The sequence below is a fragment of the Schistocerca gregaria genome, chromosome 6 (assembly GCF_023897955.1).
Source record: "Schistocerca gregaria isolate iqSchGreg1 chromosome 6, iqSchGreg1.2, whole genome shotgun sequence".
Taxonomy (NCBI): domain Eukaryota; kingdom Metazoa; phylum Arthropoda; class Insecta; order Orthoptera; family Acrididae; genus Schistocerca; species Schistocerca gregaria.
Window position 1 is genome coordinate 172,831,018 of NC_064925.1, and position 25,704 is coordinate 172,856,721.

The 25,704-nt window shown below is 40.4% G+C and overlaps 2 protein-coding genes across 7 annotated transcripts in view; one reads left to right on the top strand and one right to left on the bottom strand.

Annotated features, from left to right (window-relative positions):
- LOC126279049 (serine/threonine-protein kinase/endoribonuclease IRE1-like) overlaps positions 1 to 10,102 on the bottom strand; it is a 138,081-nt gene extending 127,979 nt beyond the window's left edge. Inside the window, exons 1-2 of the mRNA XM_049979458.1 lie at positions 9,591 to 10,102; positions 9,369 to 9,489 (exon numbers count right to left, since the gene is read on the bottom strand). Coding sequence (XP_049835415.1) covers positions 9,369 to 9,489; positions 9,591 to 9,701 — 232 coding nt within the window. The 5' untranslated portion in view covers positions 9,702 to 10,102. The remainder of the gene's footprint in view (positions 1 to 9,368; positions 9,490 to 9,590) is intronic.
- Positions 10,103 to 10,274: 172 nt separating this feature from the next.
- The window catches only part of LOC126279051 (testis-expressed protein 2), a 321,894-nt gene continuing 306,464 nt past the window's right edge, over positions 10,275 to 25,704 (top strand). Inside the window, exons 1-2 of one of the 6 annotated variants that reach the window (XM_049979464.1) lie at positions 10,294 to 10,512; positions 10,648 to 10,772. The gene's annotated coding sequence lies outside the window, so the exon portion shown is untranslated. Of the gene's footprint in view, positions 10,513 to 10,647; positions 10,773 to 25,704 lie in introns of all 6 variants that reach the window. The other 5 variants (XM_049979466.1, XM_049979461.1, XM_049979465.1 and 2 more) reach the window with 5 other exon arrangements.

Here is a 25,704-nt window from a genome sequence, read left to right on the forward strand (position 1 = left end):
ACTGTCCACCACTTCTACAACAACCTCCAAACCTCCCCCACACCCCTCATAGCTGACAAACCCTGTCTCACAGACCTACTACACTTACCCCACCCTCCAAAATTCCCTCCCACCACCACACAGAACCCACAACCTAAACAGACCGGCAACACAGTTATGAATTTCTCCTCCAGAAGCCTTAGTCCCATAGAAATATCGGTCCTTTCCAAAGGCCTTAACTTTTGCCCTACTCTCAATTTCAACCATGCAGGACTAGTTAAAGACCTTCTCTCAGTCCATACAGTGGAAAAACTTTTTTGCCACCAACCCGACCAATCAGACTCAATCACAGACCAATACTGAACCTTGCCTGACTCAGTTCATCCCTCCATCCAATCGTGATCCACCCTCACTGCCTCCAAACCACCCCTTGTTAACTTCCCAGAATTTCTTAACCTCAAATCTTGTCTCAAGATCATTCCCCAAATCCCTCAACATACAAACTGACCTTACATCCTCAGAAAGACTCGCAGTCCACTATCTAAAAACTAATCCCAACCTTATAATCCTACCTGCAGAGAAAGGGTCCACCACGGTTGTTTTGAAATGTAAGGATTATGTGGCAGAAGGACTCCGTCAGCTGTCGGATACTTCAACCTACAAACCATGCTACAGTGATCTCATTCCAGTAATCCAGCACGGTCTCCAGTCACTACTCAAATCCTTAGGTCCATCCCAGAACATCTCCCCAGAATCCATCTTCCTACTTACCCCTACCACTCCCCCGCACTCCCACCTTTTACATGCTTCCTAAAGTCCATAAACCCAACCACCCAGGACAGCCCATTGTGGCCAGTTACTGTGCCCCAACTAAGAGAATCTCTGCTCTCTTAGACCAACACATTCAACCTATTACCCAGAACCTATCCTCCTATATAAAAGTTACCAACAATTTCCTCGACCAACTCTCCACAGTTCCTGTCTCTTTACCACACGGTGCCCTGCTCGTCACTATTGATGCCACCTCCCTGTAAACTAATATTCTTAATGCCCATGGCCTTACTGCTATTGAACACTACCTTTCTAGATGCCCTGTGGATTCCAAACCAACGACCTCCTTCCTAGTCTCCATGACCAACTATTTCCTTACCCACAACTACTTCTCCTTTGGAGGCATTAACCTACAAACAAATCTGTAGTACAGCTATGGGTACCCACATGGCACCATCCTATTCTAACTTATTCATTGGCCACCTAGAGGAATCCTTCCTAAAAACCTAGAATCCTAAACCCCTCACCTGGTTCAGATTCATTGATGACATCTTTGCTATTTGGATAGAAGGTGAGGACACCGTATTCACATTCCTCCAGAACCTCAACAACTTCCCCACCATTTGCTTCACTTGGTCCTACTCAACCCAACAAGCCACCTTCCTAGATGTTGACCTTCACCTCAGAGATGGGTGCATCAGTTCTCCGTCCATATCAAACCTACTAACCACCAGCAATACCTCCACTTCGACAGCTGCCACCCATTCCATGCCAAGGAGTCCCTTCCATATAGCCTAGCCACCTGTGGTCATCATGCATCTGCAGTGACGAGCAGTCCCTCTCAAAATATACTGAGGATCCACTGAAGCCTTCACTGACCGTAACTATCCTCCCATCCTTGTAACAAAAACAAATCTCCCGTGCCTGATCTTTCCAGTCTCCCACCACCTCCCAAAGTCCCACAGTCTGGCCGCAGAGGAGCATTCCCCCGTAACTCAGTACCATCTGGGACTGGAGCAACTGAATTACATTCTCTGCCAGGGTTTTGATTACCTCTTGTTGTGCCCTGAAATGAGAAATGTCCCGCCCACTATCCTTTCCACCCGTCCTACAGTGGTATTCCACCGTCCACCAAACCTACACAATATATTCGTCCATCCTGACACAACCCCTGCTCCTAATCCCTTACCTCATGGCTCATACCCCTGTAATAGACCTAGATGCAAGACCTGTCCCATACATCCTCCTACCACCATCTACTCCAGTCCGGTCACTAACATTACCCATCCCATCAAAGGCAGGGCTACCTGTGAAACCAGTCATGTGATTTACAAGCTAAGCTGCAACCTCTACACTGCATTCCATGTAGGCATGACAACCAACAAGCTGTCTGTCTGCATGAATGGCCACCGACAAACTGTGGCCAAAAGCAAGTGGACCACCCTGTTGCTGAACACGCTGCCAGACATGATATCCTTCATCTCAATGTCTGCTTCACAGCCTGTGCCATATGGATCCTTCCCACCAACACCAGGTTTCCTGAATTGTGCAGGTGGAAATTTTCCCTGCAATACATGTTCCCATAACCCTCCTGGACTCAACCTTCATTAGTCACTGTCCTCAGCCATCCTGCTCCCTTCCTGTTCTCATTCCAGTACTGCACGGGTGTCACTTCACTGCCAGGCCCAGTCTTTTATTCTTTTTATTTCTCTCCTTTCCGCTACTTACCCTCTCCCCCCTCCGCACCTTATCTCCTGCCCTCCGTCTAAACTGCAACACTTCACTTTCCACCAGTCCCACCGTACTATCCATCCCCCCTCCCCACCCCAGCCTCCTCCTTACCCCAAACCAGTCGCCACTCCCATCATGCGCTGGTGATGCTGTTCGCAGTGAGGTTTCAGCTCTCTTGGACTGCAGAAGCATGTGCAAGTTGCGTTTACGTGTGTGTGTGTGTGTGTGTGTGTGTGTGTGTGTGTGTGTGTACTGCTGACAAAGGCCTTAATGGCCGAAAGCTTTAATTGTGTGAATCTTTTTATTGTATCTATCGCGACTCAGCATCTCGGCTATATGGTGAATAGCAACTTCCCTTCTCTTTTTTGGTTACATTCCATCCTGGATTTTCCATTGTTTATATTTATCATGGTGTTACACCATTTACTGTGCAAAATTGTATATGTTGTATTTTTTTCAAAATTTGGTGAGAGTCCATTTCCAAAGAACCACTTATTAATTTTCTGAATGACATTATTTACAATTTCCTTAGCTGATTCTTGTTTGTTGGGTGTGATTAATATACTTGTGTCATCAGCAAAAAGAACTAGCTTTGCATCTTCATGTGTATAGAGTAACACATCATCAATATACATTAAGAACAACAAGAGACCCCACACTGAACACTGTGGGACACCATTCTTGATACCTCCCCAATTAGAGGACTATCTGTATTGCTAATTTCAACCTTCTGCATTCTTCCAGTTCAATATGGATTAAATCAGTTGTGCACTGTCCAACTCATATTACAATATTTAAGCTTAGAAGAATTTCATGATTCACACACTCAAAAGCTTTTGAGGGATCACAAAATAACCCAATGCGTCATGTTCAGTTATTCAATAAATTTAACAATTGACCAATGAAAGCATAAATAGCTTTTTCTGTTGAAAAGCCTTTCTGAAAACCAAATTGACATTTTGTTAGTACCTCATTTTTATGAATATGTCATCTACATCTACATCTACATCCGTACTCCGCAAGCCACCTGACGGTGTGTGGCGGAGGGTCATGCTACTCTTGAATACATTACTTTTTCAAAATTTTGGATAAAGCTGTCAGAAGTAAGATTGGGCAGCAGCTGTTAGCGATCAGACCTATCCACTTTTTTATGCAATGATTTAAAAATAGCGTATTTCAGTCTATCTGGAAAAATGTCCTGTTTCAGTGAGCTACTACATATGTGACTGAGAATCCTACTTATCTGATGGGAACAAATTTTTAGCACTCTGTCGGAAATGCCACCAATTCTATGTGCGTTTTTACTTATGAGTGAATTTATTTTCCTAATTTCAGTAGGAGAGGTGGGTTGAATTTCAGTTTTATCAAATTGCATAGGTATTGCCTCTTCCACATACTGCCTTGCATTTTTTTAATGAATAGCTGGATCCTATGTTATCTACAACACTTAAAAATGATTATTAAAATGTTTTCTACTTCTGACTTCTTGTTAACAAACTTTTCATCGAGTTTGATGGAAACAGTTTTTCTGCGCTCTCAGTTTCCCTGTTTCCTTTTTACAATATTCCAAATTCTTTTAATTTTATTATCAGATGTGCCAATCACAGATATAATGCACATACTTGTGTGCTAACCACTGCGCCACCTCACTTGGTTTATGTTGATGAAGATGGGACTTCCACAGCTGGGGCAGTGGTTTGACCTTCAGTGGATTCCTATAGTCTACTGTCTATGGTGGTCACAGAGGGCCTAAGGTGGTGGAAGAGGCAGCATCCATGCTTCTCCTGGGGTCGAGGTAAGGAGTGTGGGTATGTAGGCCAGTGACTGTGAGGTATCAGTCTGAACCTCGGCATGCTGGGAAGCATAGCTCACATTGGTGGGACTTCAATGAATACTTGGGCCATGGTGACATCTTGTAGGGTATGAAACATAATTTACTTGTTGTAGCTAGAACTGATTTCAATATTGCATGAAGTCATATTGTCAAACCACTACCTCAAACACTTGACTCGCGTATGACCAGTGACAAATCCTTGAGTCCATCCTGGTATATGGCCGTACTTGCAAGCCCACACTAAAGAATCTGCACAATAATAGAGGCATGGCAGTGAAGCCCAGGCTCATTGGATCAGATGCAAGAGAATGCAAAGGGTACATTGCCAGCACTTGTGCCATGTAACTTCTTGGCTAGACAATGACCACATACAAAGTTGGACTGATACATAGTAAAGAAGCATGTCAGATTTTCTGCAGAGATCACTGTCATCATCATTTTATCCATTTGGGTCTTACATGCTCTGACCCACAACTCTGTTTCTGACTTAAGAAGTAGTATAGAATGGTGTGGTGGTCATATATGTTATGCTATTCCTTTGAGAAAAGGAACACCACTTGGACAATGTGAACTGTGGGCTATTTTTTGGTAGGATGGTGTTTGGTACTTCCTGGATGGCAAAGATTGTTCAGTGTCTGGATTAGAGCACTGGTGTAGTTGTCAACATTTGGAAATTACAGAGAGTGTCCACCAGAAGTATCCACATAGCCTGCTTGAAAGGGCCAGCAAAGTCAATGTCTGTACAGTCCACCAAATCAATTGGTTTCATGTGCAAGTTTGCCAGATGTAGACCACACATTCAATGTTATGGTCAAAGTACACGATGCCTTACCAATGTCTTCATTCTCATCCCCCAGTGTGGCTCCCATTTCTTGAATCTAAGAGGTGTGCATCTGAGCAACAGTCAGTATTAATTTGTCAGAATCATTTATCTTGATTGGGATGACTCTTTTTTTTTTTTTTTAATTATATTTTCACAGATATTTGAAGAACATCTAACCAGCCTGAGAACCATGTTGTAGTTTGTTCAGACTGCAGGTCTCCAACAGAAACAGATAAAGTGCCTCCTCATTACCCAATAAATGAAAATATTGAGGCTTCTAGTGAATGTGACACTGTCCATCACAATCCAGAGAAAATAAGAGTGGAAACAAATTTTCTGACTCCTCAGCATATCTGTCACGTGAGAAGGTTTTTCTGAATGTGCTCATACTACCTGTGTTTCATAAAGGAGTTCTATACCAAGGCATGACCCTTACAACAACTACTGCAACACAACAGCCATTTTTTCTGGAATAAGGTGCTAGAAAGATAATTCATTCCTTGTACTTAAGGAGGCACTAACATCTTGTCCAGTTCTAGCACTGTATGGTGAGAATGCCACAACAGAACTTCACACCAATACTTGTGGTTTTGGGATATGACAAATTCTTGTAAAAACTCAGGAAGGAGCTGAATATGTGATAGCTTATGTTTCAGACTACTCTCCACGTAAGAGAAGAACTACTCCACAACTGAGAAACAGTGCCTTGTAGTTGTTTTGGCCATCAACAAGTTCTAGCTGAATGCAATTTTGTCAAAAAATGACATACTGAGCCTATGGCGTGGGACATCACCACCCCAAGGAAGCTTCGTCAGGTGGGGAAACAAAATACGAAGTGTAATGTAAAACGTGAACTAGCCATCTGAAGATGAACCTATCGGTTTGAAACCGGCAATGGTGCTGTTTAAATAAATAAATAGCATTCAAAAAAAGTGGCTGGTTGCTGTAATCTTCTGTGTAAGAGTCAGCCTATATAAGTATTTATTTGGGAAGCCATTCACCACTGTAACGGATCAGCATTTTATATGCTAGGTGGTTACCCCGAAGGATCCATCAGGTTGACTCATGAGATGGGCACTGAGGCTTCAAGAGTACGAGTCACAAATGGATGAAAACACAAGGACACAGACTTTGGTGGAACACAGCAGCATGGATGAAATGTCAGCCATTGCTGCACTAAATGACATTGCTGCTGAACAGAGGGAAGATGCACCATTCATGAGAACCACTGAAGTCTTAAAGAAAGACAAACCGACCAAACAAGTATTCCAATTAATAAACAGAACATTGCATAAGGGGCCCTATGATGCAGTGAGGTACGAATGGCTGCTTGTCCCTGCTTATCTGTCACCACCAATCCTGAAGTAATTTTATGATGCTCAAACATCTGATCACTTGGAAATGTGGGGATTCTAGCCCAAATCAGAAGCAAGTATCACTGGCCAGGTCTTTAATGATCCATTTGACATTATGAGACCCACTGTAAGGAATGTCAACAATGTAAGCACAAGTTTCAATTACTTCTGTGGTACCTGGTACTAATCCCACCTGCAGCAGCACCATTCCACTGACTTGGAGTTGACCACTTGGGGAAGTTCTCTACGTCAAGAAATGGGAATCAATGGGTAACAGTCTGCACAGGGTACCTCACTCGCTGTAAGCAGTACTGACTGCCAGAGCTCCAGAAATTGCAAATTTCCTTGTAGAAGATGTCATTTTGAAGCTTGGAAGAACTTTCCTCAAGACTAGTATCTGAGGCAATTTACCGTTGTGACATCACTCATGGGTTGACAAATACCTACAATCCACAGGCGAATGGCCTCACAAAATGCTTTTTATAAGTGTTGGCATATATGCTATTGATGTATGCTGATACAACATAGTGAAGCAAGAAATTACAGCTTTCACACAATTCTTTCTTCTCCAGTGTTACAAGGCCAAAACGACAAAGGATACACAGTTCCCATTTCAAACGTACAATTCTTAGGATGACTATGTGAGCACCTCGTCACCAGGACCAGAGACACAAGGACGCTGGCTCACATATGGACCCTAGATGCTCAGAAGAAAGACTGAGAGCACTATAAGCCAAGCACTGTCCTGTGAGTTACAGCCCAGTAGACTTAGGTATTAATTTTTTGTGGAAAGTGGAACTGTCAAAAGAGTTACTAAAGTGCTACTTTGTGAATTCCCATGTCATTCACTGCTTGTAAGATGTCATATGTTGAGGATTATGACATTTCATCAAGAAGGCAAAAGCCAAGAGACATTATCCAAGTCCTCTGTATGAATCCCAACTACACACCAGAGACGCAGGTCAACAATGGGAGTTTGAAGGAAACAAGACCCACTTGACAATTGCGAAGCTTCGATGGGAGGGAGTACCTTTGATGGTCAACATAGCAAAGAGGGTTTAACAAAATGAACAGAATGTGAGGGTCCACCAGTGAGGACTAGTGATGAGATCTACATTTAAGGTGCTGTAGATGGCTCCAATGTGGGTTTGGAAACAGCAGGCTGCTGTATCTCCAGGAGAGATAATAATACTGCAAGCTCTGGTGCCATCAGCATGGTGTAGTAGTTAGCATCACTGGCTGGTATACTAGGGTTCAAATCCAGCTACCAGGAAGGTCTTTGAAAGATCTTACATCTCTAAATGTTCTTGCAGACAATCTTAATAGTAACCTCAGAATTTTCACACTCGCTGCTGTAGTGTCTGCACAAATATTTAGTCAGCTCTTCATTTCAGCGTGGTGAAAAGATTGGTGACTTGCTTTAAACATTCAGAAATGTAAAACTCAGCACTTCACGAAATGAGAACACACAGTATCCTATTATTATAGTATCAATTAATCACAGCTGGAATCAGTCAATTCATACAAATACCTGGAAGTTATAATATGTAGAGATATGAAATGGAACAAACACATAGTCCCAGTAGTAGGTAAAGCAGGTGGCAGAATGCAGTTCACTGGTAAAATACTAGGACAGTGCAAGCAGTTTACAAAGGAGACTGCAGACAAAACATTCATGTGATACATCCTGGAATACAGCACAAGTTGTAGAACCCATACCAAACAGACCTAACAGCACAGACATTCACAGATTTGTTCAATCTGTGGGAGACAATGCTGAAAGAACAGAACTGGCACACACTTGAAGATAGACAAACTATTATGTGAAAACATTCTTTAAGCATTGAGTCTAGGAATATATAGAAACTGGTCATATTAATATGATCATCTGTCAAAAATGAAACAGCAACCTTTCACAGCATGGATATGCAGGAAGTGTCAATGACACTCTGGAGGGTACCAACAAGGATGTGAAGCCATGCCGACTCCAGTGCTGGGGCCAGCTGGTTTCATGGATGAGGGTGCACTTGGAACCACACACATACACTGGAAGCTGTATGACATGTCACACTGTCCTACTGATAGGTGCCATCATGCTGACAAAAAACATGTGATACATAGAGGTGGACGTGATCCCCTAAGACAAAGGCATATTTGTGTAGCTCTATTGCACCTTTCAGATTGACGAGGTCACCTGGGACTGGCACAAAAGACATTTTGCAGACCATAACGCTCCCTTTTCCAGCCTCAACCTTTCTGCCAATTGTTGCAGGGCCTTGCACACCAATTGTCACCTGTCCTATAGAGCGTAAAAAATCTGGGCAGTCTGTTGCTCAAGAGTTGCAGGTTAATTCACCCATACACATCTACTTAGCCATTGTTTACCCCTGTCATCTATGGTCCATGGTGCTGGTTTTGGAATGGGCCATTTTGCCGTGCATGATATAAGCTGCTTTAACCACAGCAGAATGAGAACAGCTTACAAACTTAGCAGTTTATGAAATGCTTCCACCACTGGCTCGAAAGCCAAGGATCACGACTTTTCAACATCAGACAAATCGCTCTGTTTCTGAATGAAGATGAATGCACTGGTTTCTGCATTTTTCTGGCATGATTTTATATACCCTCAACTACTAGTGCTGCCACCTAACTCTGTGAGTCGCTGACGCACATTGAGGTCGAGCATGGGTATCTGTCGCACTAATGTGACTGGACCACCTATGACAAATCTCTACGTCATGCTACCATATGCATTGCGAAGACAAGACTAGATTAACTACAGCAGGGACAAATGCATTCAAGCACTCATTCTTACTGCAATAGGTATGTGAAGGGAATGGGAGAAGGGCGACATCTTACGGAGAAGAATGCTTACCGTCTTTAATTTGCCATTTCACCATTCCTGTTCGCTGACTTATTCCAATAAACGAACCGTCTAGCGTCGACAAAAGTAGGAGCGAATCATCTGCTTCTTTGATCAAATCAGTGTTGGTGATCTACAAGAGGTAAACAAACATCTCTATTAGTACCTTGAGCAAGTTACTATTACGTGACAAGTCGTGCCGCTGCATATTCTGCAAAAGACTGCACTATTTACCTTCGTGTAACTACTTTCGTCGGCTCTTATACTAAGAACCATCAACAGTAGTGCATGCGCACCGATAGTAATCGTCCGCATGTGACGCTTATTCTGGCTAACATGAAACATATTCAGTTTGAAATTATAGCCGGTGGTATGTTTTACATCATAAGAATTATGATCTACAGTACTTTATTCCCAGGCGTATCACATGTTGTCACAATTAAACACAAACACAATGACATTCGTGGCTGCATGCTTCAACAAAATTTAAGTTTTGTGTAAAACTTTTATCTGAAGTTACGTACAACAAACACTGCTTGTACGTCATTGTACTTTCAAATTCACTAGTTAGCTGAATCACTGAAACCTTGACCACTAACAACAAAAATAAACAAACTCCACTTCGTGTTTAGAAATAACAAAACACCTTGGCTGGCTTGGCATGTAGTTTCAGTACACATGCAAAGACTACAACTCACACTACACATGCTACGTTTCAGAGAAAACATTTTTCATCGCTACTGTTCATATTTACTATTCATTTTCAATCTCAAGTCGAGCAATTGCTCTGAAAAAGACTAATTACATATATTGTGAGGAAATTGTTACGGGTACTGGACAAATAGACAATGTAGTTTAACTATCTGTATTTATAATCGGTCTCGCAGTGTCGTTTCCAAAGATAGGTGGATAATACCCAACGATAATAAAAAAAATCAAGCCGCTTGCAGAAGGTTTGACGTTCAGCAGTGGTGGATTGTTTGCTAAGTGACGACACTCGCGGTTAAAATGTTTTGCTTAGTTCGGTTAAGGTATTGACGGTTTGTATATTTTTAAACAGTGTATACTGAGTATCTTGCAACAGTGTTGTGAAGCGAACGCCGAGGAAAATATCACAAGCTGTCATTTCTGTCGAGCCTCATTTGCTCAGGTGGAAGTGCGTTAATAATTGGTTCTTTATACATTTAGTACGTTAATAACTAAGAAAACGTAGTTTTGGTACCACATATAACATTTTTTTAAATATACATCTTGAACATTTGTTCTTCATTCTTGTTTTTTGCCGCTGAAGACCCGCGCAAAATCCATATCTGAATGTCAAAGTCGCAGTGACAGTTTGCAGCGTACTCACTGTTTTTACTCACAGTTTCCGTGGTATCTACGTATGCGGACGCCTTCATAAAAGTACAGTTTGCGGTGAGAGTTACATTCACACTGGAAACAGCAAATGATAATTCTTGATTGTTAGAAGCAGCTTGTAAGCTGGGCCTATATGTATATATCACGAATCTCGAATAGCTGATTTGTAACGTCCATACTACATAAAAGTAATAAAATCAAATTATGCCGTGAAACTCTTAGTTTTTGAGTTTTTACATTTTTATTTATTGGACTTACAATTTAGCCATTCGAAAATTGTTCTTGTTGAGGACTATTACTCGATATGCCCAACTCTAGTTAAAATAAGAAACTATATATTGTACTGTTTTTTACTGCAGATCTAATCCTGTGGATTTAGGTATTGTAAACGGAACTTTACTAGTATTTTATTTTGGTATATAGTACACCACGATGTAGTGTGTCCAATGTAGAAAGTCCACACTGGTTTTTAATTCAAATTACATACCTCTTTTGGTAACCAAAGTGTCATCCAATAATTTCTCTTATGCAGTATTAATGTAGAAGCCAACGGCCCTACTGCAGCAGTAACACCGGTTCCCATCAGATCACCAAAGTTAACCGCTGTCTGGATGGGCTAGCATTTGGATGGGTGACCATCCGGTCTACGGAGTGCTATTGGAAAGCTGGGTGCACTCAGCCCTTGTGAGGCAAACTGAGGAGCTACTTGATTGAGAAGTAGCGACTCTAGTCTCGTAAACTGACATACGGCCGGGAGAGTGGTGTGCTGACCGCATGCCTCTTCATATCCGCATCCATTGACACCTGAGGGCTGAGGATGACATGGTGGCCGGTCGGTACCATTGGGCCTTCCAAGGCCTGTTCAGACAGAGTTTAGTTTTAGCATTGATGTAGATGAGTGTCATACACAAATTACATTATGCAACTATACTGTTGTGTCGCAATAGTGCATGATGGAGTACCATTTACAAGTTGTTATCATTTACAGAAAGCACCTAATAATGGATCTGTCAACATATTACTACTGCTAAGAAAGAGACTGTCTCCTCTGTACAGGAATTTACATAAATGATATACAAGTACAGGTTGTAGATACATAGTTTACTACTTAACCCTTTCAGAAACTGAATGAATTTTGAGTGCCTTGCTTAAAATAATTAGCTAATGCGGGAAAATCCAGTACAATGTCTATACTTAAATTTTTTCCCCAAAAAGTTTGGATCCACACAGATGTGAGTGTCAGGCTTATTCTGTAATAATTTTCAGAAATAAGTAAGCCTAGCTTACTAAAGACATCGAGTCTTCTGTCCAAACCATGCTGATCATCAGGTCAGTACTTAACCTACACTGCGCCAATATCAGAGTTTTCTATGGAAGGACTTTGTTTAGCAGAGAACAAAAGTGATTTTCTAAGAGCTATTCTGAAACCAAAAAAAGATCAAGTTTATTCTTCGCAGGTACTCCAGCAACTTTACAAACTCCATTGTATTCTATCCAGGAATTGATGCAATCAAGGTCTATGAGATGAATTGTGAGTTTGAGTCCATTTCCTTATTTTTATAAATGTTCTGTAAACTTCCATTATCTGATCACAAATGTCAGCTCCTCCCTTGCTCATAATATACTTTGTAACAACAGATAGACAAGGAACATTGACATAAATGTTTTCCTTTATGCTCCACCGTTCTACATTTGTAACTGGAGTACATCCAAAACAGTTTGATGCCACTGATTTTGTTTTTTTCCAATGAATGATGGCAGCATTGTTGTCACCTCTGCAGAATTATTGCATGTCACATCTTTTCAATTTTTTTTCTGTCAGGTTCACATATCTAATTCTATTACACATGATTTTCCCTGTTCCATAAATTCCTTTTCTCACAGGACTTCAAACATTGGAATGGTTGTAAAATATCTGTCAAAGAACAGGTAAGAATCCCTCTCTAGTGTTTGAATCAGTTGAAGCACAGTTCTAGGCCCTCCTTTGCTCATTGCTAAAACAAAATTTTTATACCTTGTGCGTGTGGTTTGTTTGGTACATATTGATTCAAGGAACAAGAAACAGAAAAAAGTATCATCTGCTCATCGATAGAGTAATGGCCTCCTCTGGGGCGAGGCAATTTGACACAGGCATTCCTCACGAAGTCTACTGCAAGTTGAACCTTCCAGAGAGCAGTCTTCATGTTCCCTTCTGGAAAACAATTTGTATCAACAACTGCAAGTCTGCTGTTAACAGAAGGTGAAATCCATGTTGCCAATACATTCTCATATGTGGGAATTTGGTATTACCCATTAGAATGAGCGGTCCAAAAACATTTTTTACTTCCTGTGTGCTAACACTCAAAACATGCCATGTTTTAGATAAATGATAGGCCTAAATTTTTGTGTATGTGGATGTAAGCTCGAAAAAATAGTCAGGAAATAGCTTCATAGGAGTCATTGACGATGCATGGAAAATATCGGATATTGGAGGGACTTGTGAAGAAAAAGGATGTTTCCTCCATAAATGCTTTCTCGCTGTCACTAAATTCAGTTGTTGTGCACACCATGGTACCTGCTCATTTTGTATTTGCTCTTGTCTTTCACTTAAATTTTCTACCTGCTGGCTCTGAAGTAGGGGCTGTTCCTCTGAGTCATCAGATTCATCAGATGAACCTCTTTAAATTCAGCAATTTTCTTTTTAGGTGATAGCAGCCAGGATTCATCAACAATGTCATCATCACTGTTAATATCCTCCACATCTCATTGGGCTAGAAGGGATTCAGTGTCTGCGTCTGGCAGTGTATCTAGAAAGAGGGACACCTATTAACCTCAACAACTGAAATCGGCAAAAAAAAAATTGAGTAAAAGCCTAAACCACACAATTGTGTTACTTTGATTATCGAAGCATCTAATGTGGGAATCATGTTGAACAAATGATCTTTAAGCATTGCATTGGATACATTCATCGTTCAACTACACTTCTAAATTTTTTAATCACTCTGAAAGCAAGTAGAAGAAAATAAAAAGTTAACAATACCTCCATGATGTCATCTCAAGGCCACCATTGTCAGAGAACTTTAAACGAACTGCCACACAGCACAGCTTAGCGGACGAAATACTAACTAAAATGGACTGTAGTGCACCCTCTGAAACTTAAACTATTGTGTAGACCAGATCTCAACGGTTGCGCTTTAACCATGTCACTGTAATCTACTAAAAAAATGTTCCCATACAATTGTGCGTAAATGGTCTGAAAGGGATGTGGAAGTTGGGTCCGGCCATGAGGTGAATCAATGGACACAAAACATTGCTTTGAATTTTCTGTAGACAGAATGATGAGCTTAAATTATGATAATGCCAATCATGGTTTTAGTGTATCTTACCTGGGCCTTAGTGGGGAAATCCATTAGTTTTTAAGAGTCCAAGAGGTTCATGGATCTTAAAATTCTTTGAGTGATTTAGAATAGAGGAAAAACTGATGAATATGTTGTTAGTTGTGTTGTGTAAGTTCATGATGCATACTTTTTTTAAATGTTGAAGATGATGAGCTTGTTGCAGTGGTGACCTCATGGAAGAGTCACAGAGATGCATTATGTGGAATAGTGCAGTAAAAATGCACTTATACTGTATCAGGTTCTTCCATTGCTTGCTGCAGTTGGTAACCTTTGTCATGATGAATGGCTGGAAGTGAACACACTGAATCATGAATTGGTTGTTGCTAACTAATCAGAATACTTGTTTGTAATTTCCTGTGGTTCATAAATGTTGGGTGGACTATAATCAAATTGTTACAATTTGGGTGAATAAGTTTTATTACTTGAATGAAGAAGCAGGCAGTTCAAATACAAGACACCATACAGATTCCATTAACAATAATAACAAGACGGAACGTACACGGAGGAATAAAAGATTGCTTTTTAATTGGAAGCAACAAAAATGTAAAAACACCAGGTGCACTGATAAGGTAATGTTCACCTGCACACAGGCATCATAAATAAGCAGCACAAGCCACACTATGTAACACTCCCACACTTGTTAGCCAATTTTGAAGGCACAGTTGATAATGATCTACTGTTAGTTTACAGCTTTGCTTTGAAAAGTACTTTTATGCACATGTGTGCTAGCTGATCTTCTGATTTACCACAAGACTAGAACCACCATTTATTGTTTCACAAATGTAATGAAACCTTATTTCTATGTGTTTAGTCCTTTTCTGAGCTTCATCATTTCTTAACACTTCCAATGTGCTCTGCTTGTCTCTAAAGAGTTGAGTTGCATGTTCCTTGCTGACAGCAGGAATGTTCAAAGCCACTTTGTTTCAGCATCTGCATCAGATGGTGGAACATACTCTACTTCTGGTGTAGACTGGTGACACATTTTTGCCTGTGATACGTCCAGGTAACAGCTCCACTGGTTAATATATTGACATAACCCGTTGTTGAACCAGTATTTGTATCTCCAACAAAAGTAGAATCTGAGTTTACATGAGGTTTAAGTTTGGTGCTACTGTGTTTACTACCTTCATCTCTTGCACATTGAGATATTTAGGATGTGTTTAATAGCAGTCCAAAGCTGAGGTCTAAGGTTCTTGAGAAACCAACTACTTGACTGACAGAAAACATTATAATATGTCTTGTCACTGTGGAAACAAATGTCAGACCATCTGCAGCCTCATGAAATGGAACATTTTCTGTAGATTTCCTGTCTTCATTAGCTGGGCACTCTCCTAAGTGAATTGTGAACTGTAATCAATTATTGTTGCATTAAGTTTACATTTGTTAATGCTCATTTTTTCTAAGAGCAACTAATACAACCCTCTTGACTGATAAATGATTCTTTATTTTCACAGTCTCACCTGATTTCCGGTCCTACAATGTAACTGGGTTCATCAACCACAATTTCAAAATTAATCAAGGATTCTTCAAGTATTTTGTTTATAGCTGTGGTTGATTCAGTCTGAATTAATCTGTCGGCAACAAAAATAGCTTAACACTTCTTGACCATGAACTTGAGCATGAAACACACAATTGTCTGACTAAAGCTGTTTGAAACTAAAAAAAACTTTATAAACTGCACAGTTTTTAAATTCAAAATTGAGGAGACTGTTTCACTCCATAACGTCTTTTCTTTAATTTGCAGACTGAGATTGCATTATCACTGTTGAAACCCTTGGGCTGTTTCATGAAAGTATCTTCTTGCAAATCGCCATTGAGAAAGGCAGTTTTCACATCAAATTGTCTCCTGTACATATCATACATTTAAGCCAAAGTTAAAAGAATATGAAGTAATTTATACCTAACAACAGTTGAAAAATTTGTCCATAGTCAAGTCTGGGTTTCCGGGATATCCTTTTGCACATAATCTAGTATTTAATTCCTGGGATTTAAGTAGAGTGTATCCCTTCAGTTGTCTTGTTCATATTTCTGGGACAAAGCATAAATTTAAGTTTTATGATCCAGGAACTTTTCGCTAGTTGTTTGTTTATATTTATTTGCATATAGACTACATTTTTGTAAATGTGTTTTCTCATTTATCAGTAATTTAATTGGTTTTTTCCTCACCAAAATATTATTTTTATCATGAGTTTAAAAGTGCCTGGCTTCCCGTAAAATTGTTTGCTCCTGGGTTTGGTGTGGTGGGTGCTTTAGTTTTTTCTACTGAGGTGCCTGTAGGGGCATGGAAATTGGGGAAGCAAATGAGGCTTTGCAACTGTTTTATAGGGTAGGTGTTAGAGATAGGAAGGTTTGTGGAATAGGAGGGGTGAAAGTTGTAGGAAATTATTGGAATAGGAAGGGGAAAATTCTGAGCTTCAAACTGAATTAGACAAGGATAGGGAAGGACTGGATAGTTTAAGGAGGGATAAAGGTAAAGACAGTTGAGAAATTGCAACAGATAACATAGGGAACATGCATAGTACTTCACCTGAGTGCTTTGTGGTGAACATGAAAAATAAAGTTTAAGCTGTTGCTTCAGTTAGAAACTGATGAGCCTCAAGCAGATGTAGATATAAACAGCAGTACGTTGAAAAGTAAGGATGCAGGTAAGTTAGGAAAGAGAAAGAAACTTCTGTTGTTACATAGTTTTAATACTAGAGGCATGGGACAACTTTTGCTGGATGAATTAGGATCAGAATACCAGGTCACCATTTTGTTTATCATAGTGCTGGGCTGGAGCAAGTGATAGAGGATTTAAGATCACTTTGTGAAGACTTCACCAAGGAAGACTTTGCGACTACAGTGGGTGGGCTGGGCAACAGCATTGACAGAGATCCTGGATACAATATAGTGTGTGATCTGGTAAAGATGGCACAGCATGGAGACATGGCCATGGTGAGCTTGTATCTGATCTGAAACACGATGACTGACCTCATTTGTACCCTTCAGTGTGGAGAATTGATTTGGAGTTGAAATGGGTGCTTATGTCAGGTACAGGGTCAAATATCGCTATGGTTAATGTTGATTCTGTTGGTTAATGGGTTTATATTCATACTAGGCACGAGATTTAACAGCAGAACATTTAAATAGGTGAGACAGTGTTATGAGTGGTAAAATGCCAGTGATTACACGTGTCAGAACACTACCTTTTCTAGAATAGAAAGGACAGAAAGAAATAAAGTTTGAAGGGGGGTTAGGACTGCAAGAAGCCTTCTGTTTGAGAAAGAAACTAAACAACATAATTCTGGCATATTGTGTTAGTACAAACAGCTGTTGGTTAAAATTTTACATCACCCAACAGAAATTTTATTTCCATCCAATTTTATTTCAGTTGATGTGAAATTGCCCCAGAATATTTGAGGACTAAGGTAAAAATATTATTGAACTAGTTAACTGCACTGATGACTTAAGTCATCAAATCCAGCTTACATATGATCACTGGTATAGATCTGTAAAGTGTTACAGTATTTAGGTTAGTATCTGACTTTTGTAGAGCAGGAATAGAGAATGGAGGATTTGCCATATTCATCAAAATTGTTATAAATTTAAGAATATAGACATCCATAAATTTTGCCCTGAGCAGTATATGGAACAATGTGTGACAGAACTAAAATTTCATGATAAATCATTCATATTAGTAAGTGTATACCAAGCATCTGCAAGTAATTTTAATCTTTTCATAAATCATCTTGAATCTCTACTGACCTATGTAAGAACAAAACAAACAAATGACGTTTGCTTGTGATTTTAAGATAGATTCTGTTAAAAACCCATCCAGTAAACATTTTTCACAGTCAGAAGCACCAGTGGAGGCCAATTATAAAGTGTTAATGCGCTACAGTGCACTGTAAATATCACACTAAAATTATGCCATTTCTCATCGAACTCGAGCTGGAAATCACACTAAAGAATACAGTAGGAAGGTACAAGATGATGTGGACAAAATTTCTAGTCAGTGTGACGAATGGCAGCTAGCTCTAAATGTAGAAAAATGTAAGGTAATGCAGATGAGTAGGAAGACCAAATCTGTAATGTTCGAATACAGTATTAGTAGTGTCCTGATTGACGCACTCAAGCCATTTAACTATCTGGGCATAACATTGCAGAACAATATGAAATAGAACAACCATGTGAGAACTGTGGTAGGGAAGGTGAATGGTCAGTGTTGCTCTACTGGGAGAATTTTAGAAAAGAGTAAAGGAGATCACATATAGGACACTGGTGTGACCTATTCTTGAGTACTGCTCGAGTATTTGGGATCTGTACCATGTCAGATTAAAGGAAGACATCGAAGCAGTTCAGAGGGTGGCTGCTAGACCTGTTACCGGTAGGTTCGAACAACACATAAGTTTTATGGAGATGCTTGAGGAACTCATATGGGAATCTCTGGAGGGAAGGCAGTGATGTTTGCGAGGAACACTATTAACAAAATTTAGAGAACCAGCATCTGAAGTTGACTGCTAAACGATTCTACTGCCGCCAACATACATTGCATGCAAGGATCATGAAGATAAGATATGAGAAATTAGGGCTCATATGGAGGCATATAGACAGTCGTTTTTTTCTTGATGTATTTGTGAGTGGGGCAGGAAAGAAAATGACTAGTAGTGCTACAGGTACCCTCCACAATGCATTCTTTAGTGGCTTGTAGAGTATCTATGTAATTTTAGATGTAGATGTAAAGCCATGCCATTTCTCTGTGAATGCAAGCTGGTATGTAAGTACAAGTAAAATGACGCAGACATATTTTGTAGCAAACTCTCTGCAATAACTTGAAACCAGAGTCAGAGATGGGACACAGCTGTCTGTTTTTGACTGTGCGTATTCTGATGTGACGTCATCCCTTCTGGCACTACGAGTGCTATGTTGCTCACAGCACCAGGTCATTATTTTTCTGTGAAAGTGCATGTAATGTATTGTGCAAGCCTAGAGTAAGATGGGTTTCTGAGTTATGGCTGAAGTAATGGTTTCGTGAGCAAATTGCCTGTTAGTTCATCGGCCTGGGTTTGATTATCGCTGCTACGAACTTTCTATTTTTTTTTTTTTAATTTTATACCCTGCAGCATTAAACAATTGATCATAAAATTTAAATATATTCAAACAGTTCAGTTTATATATGTAAAATTAATCTATCCAAAGTAGTTAAGGTTGTCACTCTTGTAAATCAAAAGGCTTTAGGTGGTCACAAAAAAAGCGAGTATACGATCAAATCCAGGATGTGTGGTTTTCTCTCCATTGTGGTTGCCTCAGCAATGAGTTTATTAAAACAATATGGCATTTTCCTCTTATGCTGTATTTTTTCTATTTGTTCACAAATAGTTTCAGCTGTCTAAGCCATTCTCAAATAGAAAATTATGCCTTACATATTAAAAAATCAGCATTTTTAAATTTGTGTTTATTATTCATTTTGGGCCACAAATACTGTCAAACCAACAAGACAGCATTTGTGAATGAAAACAATTAGAGAAAAAATTAAAGACAGTGACATTTAAACATGTAAGGCATACTTTTTTATTGCAGAACCACAAAAACACTTGAGGATGGCCTAGAAGGCTGAAACTAGTTGTGAACAAATAACATTAATACAACAAAAGTGGAAAATGCCACCTTCTTTTAGTGTGAAAGTTTTTTCTGTAGATGATCTACTAAAGAGTTCCTTCTCCATTAGAGCCTAGGAGGAGAAAAAAATGATTCGAAGAGTAAGGTGGATTTACTCCAAATATGAATCTAACCACAGGTGGGCATGGGATGAGGCATACTGATTTGGCTCAAACTTTGTGAACAGGAGCAGGTAGATGCCCCTTTCAGATTCCCATAACATTTCACCTGGTTGGGCCATAGGAAAAGGTAAAACGGTTGCTAGAGATTTACATGTAGGGTATCAGAAAGTTTCCAGCAATAGATGTCCTAATGGCATGATACTCGAGTAGTTAAGGGCTAGGGTTCATTTCCCACTTGGTACACCATATTTTTTCTTTTTCATTCATTTTTTTTATTCCCTTCAATGTTAAAAGGTCAATTAGACATTTAAATATATTTAAACAGTTCGATTTATGCATTTAAAATCAATATATTTACTGTAGTTGTGATTCCTATTCTTGTAAGTCAAAATGCAATAGGCCACCACAGTGTTAAAATTTTGCATGACCTACAACTTAGTATAATTATCCCTCAACTTAATTCTTAATATAAATTTCCAAACTAAAGTAATCAAAAACAGTGATAGATAATGTCTTTGTAGAAAGGTCTAATGAACAAAATTATATTACAAAACTAATAGTCAGTAGCCTTTCATAAAATGACTTGTCATTCCTCTTGATGCCAAAAACTGATTATTTTAGGACACTTGTCAAAGTCATGAACTGGAGTGATGCATACAGTGCTTGTGGCATGAGTGAAAAAAAAAAAAAAACTTTATTAATAAGCAAAGCTCTTACCATATTTGAATACTGCCCCCCCCCCCCCCCCCCCAAAAAAAAAAAAAAAATAAAGCAGATTCAATCAAAGTCTACAGAGAAGCCAAGGGTTACTCCAGGAACATCGCTATCTTGTAAAATACGAAGGAAATTGTGTCAACCAGTCAGACTCAGCTCTGATGGAGATGCTGTAGCTCTTTACAAGACCCACTGTAAAATATTAAAGGAGAAATATGGAATTCAAAGCAAATACATTAGAAGAAAGAGATAATCAAACCAGGTAACAAAATAAAAACATTAACGGATATAGTGGAAGCCAATTCTTTCTCACTAAACCTTGGGTGTGATGGAGGACACTATGTGGTGGAGGGGTGGGGGAGGTGGAGAACACTATATGCAATATAATGCTTGTAAGAGGTGTCCTGCAGTATTTGCCTAAGATATGATGGCAAGCAGGTATAAGAAGTTGACAATCAACAAACATTTCATAACTGTTACTGAAAAAATGGTTTGTCAACAAATGCTGCCATGTAATATTTCAGACAGGGCGCTGCAAATAACTTCAGTCGTATGTATCACTGATACCAGTAAGACTATTGTCCACTATAAAACCTTTAAAATAAAAAAAAATAGTGCTATGAGAAAATATCAATAAAGTTAAAAATGGTGTACTTCAGAGTTTAGCAACACGTCAAGTTACCTGTGTAACCTTTCTGTTACCAGGGGAACATTTCCTGTATGACTGACATATGCCTTTGTATAAGAAAGCAGATAAAGAAATACCACCATTTTCACTTTAGCCAGCATTCTCAAAAACTTTAGAAATGGTTATATACGATTAGCTTCTTAATCAAAGGCATTTTACTGGGTAAATCAGAATATGCTTTAAAGTAAATTAGAATATTACAGTGTGACAGGAAATGCTGCAAAGTGGTTCAGATCTGTGTCTGTAACATGAAGAAAAAGTTGTCAGTAAGAAAGAGACATGTATTATGCTATCAGGCATCATGCAACTGAGGACTTGTTACATGTTGTTTCCCAAAAGGTTACATCTTAGGACACTTACTCTTTCTTGTCTATATCAGTGACCTTTCATCTGCAACTTTACCAGACACCATGTTTGGTTTGCCACCTTCAGGCCTGGGGCCTGTAATAGGTCTGAGGTATTCCTGCCTGTCGTAAAGGGCCTTTATGTGATGATTCCCTGTAGGGTTTGACCACCATTTTTCAAAATTTTCCTGAAGAGTGAGCCAATTGGGGAAGGGCACCTTACATGGTGCATCGTGTCCATCATTCATTGAGATCTTTAGCCCACTTTCTCGTCATGGCATTGCACTCCCGCTCATCCTCCATCTCTTGAGTGAGAACAACTTCCTCCACCCACTATGGAGTGTCGTTTTCTGCACCGACGATGACCATGGAATTCTTTTCACCTCATATCCAGCACGGTAGCCAGTCAGTTGTGGTGGAGCCGCCATGTACCCTGTTGGTTGTAGCTCACTGACTACACAGAGATTGCTCTGCTGCTGCCTGCACCATTAACTCCCTACGTATGCCAAGGAGTAGATGCCCGTCACCCTGAGGCATCCGGACTCCCGGCAATGGCCATTCTGCCAAGTGGCCTTTGCTGCGGCTGGTTGGCACCCTTGGGGAGGGCCCCTGGTTGGAGTGGTTGTCATCAGAGCAGGTGACGCACAATGAAGTGTACCATGTCATCACTTGCTGGTGATCAAACGCCAGTAATCTCTAAACGTTCCAAGTCTCAGTATAATGCAAGGAAGTATGATCCTAAATTGTTCCCCTTCCCTGGCCACACCATGGGAGGAATGCCAGGCTAAGGATGACAGTGAACTCTATTCGCCCTGGTACCTTGTATGTAAGAGAGCTGATGGAGACTCTTTTGTCTTGATGAAGCCTCAGTTTTTTGTGGAGCATTTAGAGGACAAGTTTGGGAAGGTGGAGGGCTTGTCCAAAATTCAGTCAGGGTCTGTCTTGATAAAAACGGCATCCTATGCTCAGTCACAGGCATTACTTCTCTGAATGGAGAAGTGACTGCCACGAGTGTAGGCTCCGATAACACCGATAAAGTGTTAGATGCGGAGATAATGTCTAAATATTGCAAATGTTGTAAAGTCAATGAACATAAAGAACACAACTGTGTGGCTAATTTTAGAGGAACGAGTGGTGGTATGGAAGTTCATGGAGTACAACAAATGTTTCAAAGCCCCGTAGAAACAAGAGGCGTAGGTACACCAAATATTTGAAAGATGGCAACAGTAAGGCATACAACCATGTGGTGAACTCTAAGCCATATGGAGATGCCATTACTAGCAAAATAGAATGTGTGGGCCATGTTCAAAAACGTTTGGGAACAAGGCTGAGAAAAGTAACTGGTGATATGAGAGGAAAAAAATTAGTAGATGGAAAATTGTTGACTGGACAGGGTCAGTTAACTAAAACTGAAATAAAAAACTTGCAGGTATACTACGGGAAGGCAGTTAGGAGAAATAAAGACAATCTGGAGGCAATGAAGATAGATGTTTGGGCCATATTCTTCCATAAGTTATCTACTGATGATAACCCATGTCATGGATTGTGTCCATCAGGAGAAAATTCGTGGTGCAAATGCAATAGGGCTCAGGCAACTGGAGAATATTATTCTCACCAGCATTCTCTTCCTGCTGCTTTTATTACAGCATTTAAACTTATTTTCAGAGACTTGGCTCATCCTGACCTTCTAAGGAAATGTCTGCATGGGCAGACAAAAAACCCAAATGAATGTTTCAACAGCATAATTTGGAACCGCCTTCCTAAAGATGTGTATGTAGGCATGCATACAATGAAACTAGGAGTTCATGATGCTGTTATTACATTTAATTGTGGTAATATTGGAAAGTGTTGGATACTGAAAATGTTGGGAATTAGTCGTGGTGAAAATATGATCACTGGGCTACAACATTGTAATAAAATGAGGATAGCGGATGCAGACTGGTCTGCATCTAATATGGCCAAGAAAGCAAGACAAACATCCAGGAAAGTGAAAAAGAAGCTGGAAGACCTGCTAGAGGCCAAAGAAGGGCCATCATAGTCAGCAGGACAGTTTTAATTAACTGTAAGTAACAAATTCCAAAAGTTTTGTTTAAAGTCAATTTCCCACAAACTAAAATTTTCAGTATGTATGCCCCATTATATCAGAAACTATTATAGGTAAATGGATGAACGATTCAGATACTCTGCATAACATAAAAAGAAACCACTGGTACTACAGTCATTAATATTCCCCCATTAGAAAGTTCACAAAAAATATTTTCTGCAGAAAAAATTAATATTTTTTGTTAATAAATTTAAAAAAGTATTTCTTAAAAACTATAAAATGGATAAAGTAGATTTTAGTACAGTTGACTCTATTAGCATCATGTAACATACAGTAAAAATATTAAGGTCCTGCATCAAATAGTTTTTGTTTTTTCAGAAATGAGTCAAATACTTGCCTAAATTAACATGGGTCAGATAGGCAGAGTGTGGGCCCCTTAACATCAATGGCGTGCTCTCTCCCGAAGCAAACGCGATTGCCAAGCACTTTGCTGAGCAATATGCTCGAGCCTCTGCGTCCGAGTACTACCCCCCAGTCTTTTGCCCCTCCTGTTCACAACACACCACAGTAAACCCTATAACGCCCCATTTACATTTTGGGAACTCCACAGCACCTTTGCACATTGCCCCAACACAGCTTCTGGGCTTGATCAGATCCACATTCAGATGATAAAACATTTTTTGTCTGGCTACAAGCGATTACTCCTCATAACCTTCAACTGAATCTCATGCAATGGCGTTTTTCCATTGGAATGGTGGGAGAGCACCATCATTCCGGTGCTAAAACCAGTAAAAATCCACTTGATGTGGTTAGCTATTGCCCATCAACCTCGACAAACATTCTCGGTAAGCTGCTGGAATGTATGGTGTGTCGGCAGTCGGTTTGGGTCCTGGAGTCATGGGCTATTGGCTCCATGCCAGGGTGGCTTCCGCCATGGTTGCTCTACCACTGATAATCTTGTGTCCCTCGAGTCTGCCATCTAAACAGCCTTTTTCAGATGCCAACACCTTGTTGCCGTCTTTTTTGACTTACGTAAAGCATACAATACGACCTGGTGACATCATATTCTTGTCACATTGTATGAGTGTATGAGTGGGGTCTCTGGAGCCTGTTCCCAATTTTTATCCAAAACTTTCTGTCACTCTGTACTTTCCATGTCATGTCCAAGTTGATGCCTCCCATAGTAACCCCCCCCCCCCCCCCCCCCCCCCCCCTCTCCCTGCATATTCAGGAGAACAGCAGTCCACAGTGCTCCGTATTGAGTGTATCTCTATTTTTAGTGGTCGTTAACGGCCTAGCAGCAGCTGTAGGGCCGCCTGTCTCCCCTTCTCTGTATGTGGATGACTTCTGCATTTCGCATTGCTCCTCCAGTACTGGAGCTGCTGAGAGCAGCATCTGCAGGGAGCCATTAACAAGGTGCAGTCATGGGCTGTAGCCTACGGCTTCCAGTTTTCGGCTGTGAAGTAGTGTGTCATGCACTTCTGTCTGCGTTATACCTTTCATCTGGAACCTGATCTTTATCTTAATGATGATCAACTCACTGTAGTGGAGACATATTGATTCTTAGGACTGCCCAATTGACTTGGCTACCTCACCTTCGTCAGCTTAAGTGGGAGTGGTGGCAGCACCTCAATGCTCTCCGCTGCCTGAGCAGCACCACCTGGGGTGCAGATTGCTGTACGCTGCTGCAGCTCTACAGAGCCCTTGTTCAATCCCGCCTTGACTATGGGAGTCTAGTTTACGGTGCCCTCAGCATTGTGTTTACTCAACCCAGTGCACCACTGTGGCATTTGCCTAGCGATTGGTGCTTTTAGGATGAGTCTGGTGACCAGCGTCCTGATGGAGGCCGGAGTCCCTCCATTGCAGGTTAGGCGTGCCCAACTGCTGGCCAGTCATGTTTCACATGTTCATAGTTCTGTGCACCCGAATTACCGTCTCCTTTTGCCACCTACGGCGGTTCATCTCCCGCATCGGCAGCCCAGGTCAGGGCTTCCAATTGCAGTTCATGTCCGATCCCTTCTTTCCAAACTGTAGTCCTTCCCTTTACCACCTCTACTTGAGGT